The sequence below is a fragment of the Hibiscus syriacus genome, unplaced genomic scaffold (assembly GCF_006381635.1).
Source record: "Hibiscus syriacus cultivar Baekdansim isolate YM2019G1 unplaced genomic scaffold, ASM638163v2 tig00110339_pilon, whole genome shotgun sequence".
NCBI lineage: Eukaryota > Viridiplantae > Streptophyta > Magnoliopsida > Malvales > Malvaceae > Hibiscus > Hibiscus syriacus.
In genome coordinates, this window is record NW_024062692.1 from 1,654,217 (window position 1) to 1,664,435 (window position 10,219).

Sequence of the window (10,219 nt, forward strand, 5' to 3'; positions counted from 1 at the left end):
TTACGTCTTACAATAGCTTCGACCTTTGATACTGGAGCTTTTCTTTGCAGCCTTGATTTTTGGATCTTCTTCGGTACTAATGATTTCTAAAACAACATTCCTTTCAATCTCGTCGGTGAAAGCATCCAAATGCTCCATTAATGCATCATTGAGATCCTCATTGTTCTTGTTCCTAACAATTACGGCTGCTCGGACCTTAAACTGAACACCTTTGTCATTCTGGTCGGGCGCAACCTTGATCAGATTGTCACTGACGGCAACCACCACTGTAATACCCCAAAAATTTAGATAATGACCAAAAATGCAAATTTTGAAAGTTTGATGGTCAAAGTAGAAAATTGGGAAAAGTTTAAGGAATTAAGTGGTGATTTTTCCCAAAAAGAATTTTATTTCATAAATGGATTTATTTAATGACCAAATTATAAATTTGGTAAAGTTTGGTGATCAAAGTATAAACTTTGGAAAGTTCAAGGACCAAAATGTAATTTTAGAAAAATTAAAATGGGTCACGAAAATAAGAAATAAAAATATTATTTTCACATTTTTAAAATGTTAGAAAATAATATTTAATGGTTTAATTTCATGTTTAACTTGAATTGTTTGATTAAATTGACTGAATTATAATTTTTGGAAATTGCAAGGGCAAAATGGTAAAGTGGAAGACTAATTTGTTTATCTTTGACTATTATAAGATGATAAGGTTGATATTTCTCTAATTTGGAAGGAGATAAGAATAAGTATATAGGTTCTTTGGTAATTATAAAGTTTCATTAAGGTTAAATTGGTATTTAACCAATTTAATGAATTTAATATTCATTAAATGATTAATTAAAGGATATAAGCATGATATCAATCAAACATATCATGCCAAAGTGTTCATCTTCTCCAGCACAAGAACATGAGAAAGCTTGAAGGTAAGAAAATATTTCATTTTCAATTTTGAGCTAATTCCTTTGGAATTGGAGTTATGTTGTGAGATAGGAAAGTGATCTAAGCCAAAAACGCTATCATTTGGTACCAATATTGCTTTTTAATTTTGCTATATTTCAAAGATCCTAAATCTAAGGGTTTGTGTTCATATAAGAGATCATGAATTTGATGATGAATCTTGATGTTTTAGAGGTTGTAGATTTATTTTCAAGTTTGATTGATGGTTATAACATGTTCAATCTTCTTAGAATTAATTCTTCAAAATTCGGCCAAATCATAAGTTGGAGAAATTTGTGTTTTGATGAGAGATAATTAAGAATTTGATTGTAGAGATGTTAAGTGGTTGATTTATTGTGTTTTATGGGTTTTGAAGAGTTAAGTGAATTGAAAGAATTGGTTGTAAGAATTGATGAAGAACCTAAGAATGAAATTAAAGAAAACAGTTTGAATTTTGAATCTGGCAGTAGGTTCGAAAATTCACCAAAAATTATATAAAAATAATTTTGAGATTATTTTTATATATTTGTGTTCATATATCGATCTAGTTTCGTTTAAAACAAACGGGGATCAATTTCAAGGTGTATACAAAAAGATATGAGTTTTTAACCAAGGAAAGGTCAGAAAAATCGGACAGCAGATTCTGCAAAATAGATTTTGTTAATCAACTTTGAAAATTCACCATAAATTGTACAGAATGAATTAGAAGGAGTTCTTTATATGGATAGATTCGCATTCTAGTATAGTTTCTAAAGGAATAAACGGAATTAAATTCCAGTGTGTATATTAGTACATAATATTGATTCTTTAAAGGTAGTGCAAGTTGTCAGAATATGGAAATTTTAGAAAGTTTGGTAATTGTAATACAAATTTCGAATTGTTGGGAGTGTTATTGTAATTATGCCTTTGTGTACTTGGTTGATAATAATTTCAATACTGGAATTTTTGTATTGAAATTCTAAGTGATAAAATGGTGAAGGACCATTTTGTGTAAATTGAAAAAATTGGTTCCAATGTTAAAAGAAATTATTAAGAGTTAGTATTTTGATAGATAATGAGTATAAAAAATATTGTTATTGTGGGATATGTTTATGTTAGTAAAATACTAACATATGTATCGTTATGAAATTATGAATTATACAGATTATAATTGATTTGCGATTAAAGCAAGTCAAGTGGGTTTATTGTGGACAATAGTGAGGAACAAATTTGGAAAATTATAAAGTGTTAAGGTGAGTGCAATACATGCATGATATTATACATGGATGTTTTATACATCATCAGGAAGACTTGCGATAAGTCGACCTTGCTTATGTTGACATGATATTTATGTCATTTATCATATATTTGACATATTCTAAATATGTCAAAGGTTGAATATAAAATGTATTGATCACTGATTTTTGCATATGATGTTATTATGAACATATATGATTTTTATCATGAATAGTATTGTGGGTATGAACTACCCAATGTTAAATGATATACTTTGCCATGGATGGACCGAATAAAATTGATTATATGCCCAAGTATGTTATTAAGGATCAGTGGTATTAATGGTATGTCATAGAGTCTAGCAGCTGCAATATTAAGTAGCACTAAAGTGTCTAGAGAAGGCACATAGTGCAGTCCTTAGTGTCTAGTAAAGACACAGTACAAACACTACGGTGTACTAGGTGGGTAAATCCCGACCTCAGCACTACGGTGCATTATTAGGTGAGCAATGCTCGACCTCAGCACTTCGATGCAATATTTGACTCCTATACCGGGTTCCTCATATAGTTATACTATAGGCTATGGATAATGGTTTATTGATTAATAAATGGTAAGTATAAAAATAAGCTTACGAGCTTATGGAATAATGGCAAGTATGTTGGTAAAATAAGCTTACGAGCTTATGGAATAAATGATAAGTATGTTGGTAAAATAAGCTTACGAGCTTATGGAATAAATGGTAAGTATGTTGGTAAAATAAGCTTATGAGCTTATGGAATAAATGGTAAGTATGTTGGTAAAATAAGCTTACAAGCTTATGGGATTAAATTGTAAATACTTTGATAAGAAATTTTAAATTAATTTGGTCATGGTAAAATATTGAATATGCAAGTGAAATGATTTATGGCATTTTGATTTGGACATCGAAATTCATGCATGAATTGTATTGCACTGTATATTGTTTTAATTGCCTCACTAAGTTTATACTTAGCATGTGATGATTTTCACGCTTAGGTAAAAAGTCAATAGTGGATTAAAGAGTTCAAAGTGACATCAAGCATCGAGAGGTATATTTCATTATCAGTAAGACATCCTACGATGGAATTTGATTTTAGATAGTGACATGTAATTTAAAAATGTTCAATTTATTTGTTGAATAAATTTTGGAAATTTTTATAGTGATGAAAGGTTAATTTTTATGAATTTATATGTATTTTCGGAAGTTACTGTAGCAGTTATTATAGCATGAACAATAACCATATTTTTTAGCAAAATTTCCAGAATGATTTTGAGGTACTGATTCCCCTACTGTTCATCGCAATGTTCACGGGTACTATTCGTAAAAAAATATTTTGAATTAAATTTGTCATAATAAAATATAAATTATATGGAATGATATTTTTATAATATCAATTATCATTTTAAAGAAAAATAAATTTTAAATCGCTTTTGAATCATTAAAATGGTTTTAAAAATTCGGATAACATCTATAATCTGTATAGATATAATTATACGGGTTATGAGTGTTACAACCACAGGAACTATGGCAGCTCTTCTCAAACGTAAACTCCTTTGCTTCGATGGGAGCAAGACATGGTTAACCAGGAACCGGTTCTGGTTCTGTCGGAACAGGAAAGAAGTTGTCCTATTACTACTGTCGAATGACGATCTTTGAATCAAAGAAGAACCCATCATTTCTTTAGCCGCTGCCATGACTTCCTCTCTCTCTCTCTCTATCAAAGTGGGTTTTTTTTTTTAGAATAGGAATGGGAGTTGGTTTGAGTAAAGATTGATAATTTTCTCCCCTTATTCCATCGAATATCTACCTTATTTATAGTTGAACGTGGCTTTGTTTTTTTGTGATTGATAGTGGATTTAGTGGAGTAGGTGGTTTTTTAGTAGTGGGATAGTGAAAATGGTTGAGATACATGGGGTTGGAGTTGAATGGGTTGAGTGTTGAGTTTGGGTCGGATCCAAATCCGGATCTTGTAACTGGGTCTTGGGTGTGTATTACTGAGCTTGTAATTGGGTTGGGATTAGGCATGCAAAATATAATTTAATTTTATTAATAATAATAGCAATAATAATAATAATAGCAATAATAATAGTATAAATTTTTTATCCGAACAAAAACGAGTATCTACACTTACTAACATCCAACAAGTTCAAAGTGTACTCGGAAAAAAACTTCAATGAAAGCAATGCATAATTTACCTTGACTTGGCAGACATCTTCATGTGATAGGCGTATATTTGAATACCGGATAAATAAGGTACATAGTACTGAACAACAGAGTCACAGTCATTGAAAATTAGTGGGACACCTACTCCATATGCACTCCACTCTTTGAACGACTCCCATAAATCACCTTACACAAAATATGGCTCAAACTCAACGTTACGGGTCCGCCACCCTCACATCGTCGTCTGCCATACCCCATTTTCAAATATCAATCACAGTTTTTAAAGAAAAAACTCGATCTCCTAAAAATTACACCATTTTTTTATTTACACTACTTGATAAACAGCAGAAAAAATAAAATATTCCAGATTTTACTTTTAAAGAAAGGAATCTAACGGAAAAACCAATTCAATTTAAACGAAAGAAATACAAAGGCAATTAAGCAACCCAAAAGTATTAGCGTATATGAGATTTAATAAACCTTAGAGAGATGGAGCGCAGGGACGGAAGGCATGACCGACCCCAAAACCGCTCTAAATTACTCAAAGGGGAAACAACCGGTTCGGAAGAGGGAATGGAGGCCGGTTTGGTATTGTCCTTTTCAGACTCCCGGTTCACATGAGTGGCAACGGGTTTATCCGTCGATTGCCTCGCGCAAACATCGGTTTGATCCCTCCATGGCTGATCGTTTTACTGATTCCGGTTCTCTCTTCTGGCATTGGGCGGGTTGTAGAACCGAACTTCGCCTCGAGTTCTCCTGAATTCCAATCCTGTCCCCAACATAACTTTTAAAAAAAATTCCTTTGGATTTGTTTTCTGTACCGAAAATTTGAAGTGCGGATCAAAGAAAAGAAACAAAAAAAAAAAGGATTGCAGACGAGTGAAAAGGGATATAACTGGGGAAGATGAAGGGTAAAATGGTCAATGCGATTAGGGAACAACACAAAGGTAGAATGAAAGTTGCAAGGAAAAGGTGTGCTTTTAAAAGAGGGACCGAATAATGCGACAATTACATATCAGTGCTAATTTCCAATGTTTTTAAAACCGTATTGAATTTTAAACGGCGAAGGTATTAGTTTACTGGTTCAATCAGTTCAACCGTAGTTAAATTGTGATTGAACCGTAGTTAAATTACGATTGAATCGATTTATATAAAATAATATTTTTTAAATTTTACATAATATTCAAAGCACTATATATATATAACACTCTTTTTAAGTTCACAATATTAAAAGGTATAAAAATATCACAAGTCATAACATATATAAGTTAAATACCATAATATCAAATAAAATAAAATGATTCAAATCAACTACAACATAATATTTAAGATCAATACCTAATGAAATTCATCAACAACTAAATAAAAAAAGTACACAATTGATACAAGTATCAATCATCATAATATTATAATATTCATTGAAATTGATTCCCTCAAATTCTAAAATATTGAGAAAAGCTTCTTCATTAGTTGAACTATTACCGTTATCACCACTTTGAACTTGAAACTTCATAGCATTACTTTGAACTTGAAAGTCCACAACATCAAGATCTTCATCATCTAGCAATATGATAAATAAATACAAAGTTAAATTTAAATTCTCAAACAATACTTAACAATTAAAAGTAAAAGTGTAAAACATATTAAATAATAAATTTGAGCTCAAAAAAATCATAACAAACGACGTCGTTTGGTTTAATTTAAAAAAAACAGAATCGCTTGAACCGTTGGTTCACACCGATTTTGCCGGTTCCCAACCGGTTCTATCGGTTCTTTAGCAGTTCATTGCAAAACTGGTTTTGGAGGTTGATCGGACCGAACAGACAATCGGTTTCCGGTTCAACCAGTCAAACCGGCCGATTCGAACCGGTTTTGATAACATTGCTAATTTCTATTGTCTTATTGCAACCATCGTTTGATTTTCTTCTACTCTAGTTCACCCAATTTTCAATTATTATGTTTTAGTCATTTATCTTATCGATTAGTTATAATTTGGTCGGCAAGCATGTTACAAAAGGTTAATTTTTAATTTGATTATTAAACTTTAAATAAATGTTAATTTAATATTCTATTTGTCCCACTAAATATGTCCTAAAAATAAAAAAATTTAAACTTTGACCATGATTATTTTAAGATATTTTAAACAATTAAATTTTATAAAATATATATTTAAGGTAGGCACCAATAAAATTTCAGAGTATATATAATCAATAAAATGAATAACAAACATAAAGATATTCGAATTTTAAGATGAACACGTGCCTTTAAGAGATGTTTATGAAAGTGTTGTAGAGAAGATTGTTTTAGAAAAGTTGAATTTAAGATTTTAGTATTTAATATTGTAGACGTTTCATCGGCTTTTTTACTTAAAAATGAATCGAATGATATCAAATGAAATCTAAAGGATACAAGGCTTCCAAATATGAGCTTAATTTAAGGTATGGGGAAGCATGTTAGGGTTCATCCCTAATTTCAAGTGTAGGGTTTCATCAAGCTTTTAATAGTAGGGTTTTTGGTTTAATGAAGAAGAAAAGGGTTCATATTTCCTTTTGCTTTATAAACCGTGATTTAGACTGAAGCTCCACCAAAGGGTTCGTTTGATTTTTTAATTCAATTTCTTTACAATAAATCTTAATAATCTAATATTAAGAAATAAAGAATTTTGGACTAAATTATAAGAAAATAACACCCAGCTTGATTATTCGTCAAAGTCCACCAACGTCAGTAAATGGTCTAATCATGCTATAAATCCTTTCATCCCCCCTTGTTTTCACTTTAGAACTCAAACTTTCACCTTTTTCCTGAAGACTTTATACTTTCAAATTATCATATTTTTATCCCCGAACAAATTTTAATTCAGACTAATGTATTAGTATTACTCACAAATTTAAACTTTATTCACTAATAACCGGTTGGCTTAGCATGATGATGCACTAAATTTTTTAAACAAAATCAAGGGTTCGAACCCTGAGGTTTGTGAATGGAACAAATTAAGCTGGAATGATTGTCATTGTCTCTATTGTACCCAATCTAAATTATTCGATCAATAGATTAGATACTAGTTATTAATTTAAAAAAATTAAACTTTATTCCTTTGACCTCATTCTCTATAGAATGCCACATTACTTGTATTACAAAATGCTAGTCTCTACCAGAGTAGTTATATGTATGCCATTTTGATTGGATCAATATTGTTTTTTCACTAGATACATGTTTTTGTAACCTGTTTAGGGTAAATTATATCATATATCATTAAACTTTAAATATTAAATCATTTATATTACTAAACTTTCAATTTTATAAACAATAACATTAAATTTTAATTTTCGTTTCACTGATAAATTATTAACAGCCGAATCATTAGACATTATTTTGATAAGATGTCTACCCGACAACCGTTTGTCACATAATTATGACATTAACATAATTATGACATTAACGATTTATCTGTTCAATTATATAATTGAACCAAAGAACAAAATCTAATGCTATAATTGTTAAAATTAAAAATTAAATGATATAAACAATATAATACTTAAAATTTTCAGTATTATAATTGATAAAATAAAAAAATCAGTGAATAACCGATACAATAAATGTAATTTACCCTAAATTTTATATTTCTTGTCTACGAACCTAATTTTTTTAAAAAGAAAACTTTCCCCTTTACTTTGTACCACTTTTTGATTTTCACAGTGATAACAAAGATAAATACATGTATTTTTTCTTCTTTCTCAGATGCTTTTTCAAGTATGGCACGGAGGGTTTAGCATTTCTTCACACACTTGTTATTAGCTGATTTTTTTTTCTAATTTCAACAGATTCAAAAACCCAAAAAATTAAGAAAACCCCAGGAAAAAAGGGAGTTAAAAACAAGTGTGGACGAGCAACAATCAGAGCGTCAATGGAGAAAAAATGACGACTGAAACGATATCTCGGCCTTTGATTTTGATATACCTCAACGTTGTTTCATGAAGAGACTAATTTTATAGATGCCTCCTCATTGTTCTAACCCAACAGAGGTTTGTTTCCTTAAGAAAAACAAATACTTGGTATGAAAAAATAAAACCATAAATGAAGTAGTTCTTACTACAAAGAATGTGTACCAGAATACATAAGAGAGGTGAAGAAGAATGAGAAAAAAAGAGAGGCTTTAAGTGCTCAATTTATAGAGGAGGAACCCTAGATGCATTGTGGACTCTGGACATGGGCTTAACTGGTTGAATGATTAAAAGTATTATGGGCTCAATTGTTTGAATTAACAATTTTGAGAGACCCAAACTGTTATAGTATTTAAGCTAAATTATATATTTAGTACCCTAATCATCAGTAATTGAATACATGTGAAAATATCTCATCAACGATATATGTTGATCAATAGTAAACTAATAGTTTTCAAATAAGATTTTTTTTTTATCAAAAATTAAAACATTAGAAGCTAAAATGCTCAAAGAAAAAAACAAGAGACAAAATAATCACTTATACAAATATTAGATAATTTTATCTTTGTGCAGAGACTGAGCTCCCTTAGGGCTTAAAGGGGTCTCGGACCATGTAAAAAGTTATATATTCGATAAATTTAGTTTATTATTATTTTGGTTTATGTAAAAAATGAATATTCAAATTAAAAAATACAAAAAAATATTAAATATTTAATAAGTAGTGATCAAACTAAAGATGGATAATCTCATGTTCTCAAAATTTTTGTTATAAAAATAATTTAGGTTATTGTAAGTTTAAATATTAGACAAATAGGTTTTGTCTTCTGAATTTTGAGTTTAAATACCTAATAATTTATTATATTTTTTTTAAAAAAATTCAATATTTCGACCCTTGTTAATATTTAATTTTAGCTATGTCCTTGCGGTTATGTCTTCTATTTTTCGATCTTACAAGTCATTACCCTCCAATTTTCATCCTAAAATAACCCTTTAAAATCATACGGTGTTCATTTTATTAAATTAATTACTTGTTTTATTATATTCACTCATTTTTTTTCATACACCACCCATATTTCAATCTTCAAAGGTATTTAATCTACCATATTTTCACGAATATTATTAAAAAAATATTATTCATGAATTTAAACAATACTTTGGACTGTTTTTTAGAATAAACAAAGGCAGTTTGCTCATAGTAAAAGAAAATTTGTTTACAATTTTATATTTGCACATTTAATTTGATTAATTGTATTTGAAATATTAGTAAAATTAACTTTATTTTAAGAATTACATTATAATTTGTTATTGTGCATTTAGTCATTTTATTTATAATATTATTCAATATGGACTCAAATTTAATTAAAAACTAAATTAAATTTTATTATAATTCTATTGGTTGTAGATTACTTAGCGATTAGATTAGTTTAGTTAAAATTTATGCGGGTTAGAATTCTTGGTAACCTTTGACTCTATAAATAAAGAATATTTTAATCTTTAAAATTATGAGGATATAATTTTAAAGAGAATTCTTTTAGCCTCTGGAATTTTTAGGATTCACGTTGCAAAGATTATTTTTGTAGGATGTTCGAAGAATGATTTGAAATACATCAAGTTTTAGTATATATATTAGGTTTTGAGATACATAATATATTTATGTATTTACACTCTTCATAATCTCTATGTTTATAATAGATTATTTATTTCTCTCGTCTGTAGAAATAGGCCAAAATTGAACCAAGTTAAATCTCATTTCTCACGCATATCTTATTTGAAGTTGATTATTTTTCTGCTTATAAATTCTAAATTGTACAACTTACTTTCATGTATTGAATCCAGCAGAATTTATTGACACGCAGATAAGAAAAAAAAATGATTTTTATTAAAACAATATGCGCTTAAATAGTATAAATAAAATCGCTGGAGGGGAAAACTTTTTGTGAATATCTCTTGCCTC

The 10,219-nt window shown here is 29.2% G+C and overlaps 1 protein-coding gene, 1 long non-coding RNA gene and 1 other non-coding gene across 3 annotated transcripts; all 3 read right to left on the bottom strand.

Annotated features, from left to right (window-relative positions):
• On the bottom strand, positions 1-3,855 carry LOC120120559 (linoleate 13S-lipoxygenase 3-1, chloroplastic-like). Its single transcript, XM_039140174.1, has 2 exons — positions 3,657-3,855; positions 1-266 (listed from the first exon to the last, which is right to left on the bottom strand). Exons 1-2 carry the CDS (start codon positions 3,853-3,855, stop codon positions 1-3), a joined length of 465 nt encoding a protein of 154 aa, XP_038996105.1.
• Positions 3,856-4,356: 501 nt separating this feature from the next.
• Positions 4,357-5,161, bottom strand: LOC120120502. The gene is made up of 2 exons (XR_005515907.1): positions 4,805-5,161; positions 4,357-4,568 (listed from the first exon to the last, which is right to left on the bottom strand). It is a non-coding gene; the product is annotated as an uncharacterized LOC120120502 (long non-coding RNA).
• Positions 5,162-8,200: 3,039 nt separating this feature from the next.
• LOC120120576 lies at positions 8,201-8,334 on the bottom strand. The gene has a single exon (XR_005515910.1). It is a non-coding gene; the product is annotated as a small nucleolar RNA snoR111 (small nucleolar RNA).
• Between the last annotated feature and the right edge of the window lie 1,885 nt (positions 8,335-10,219).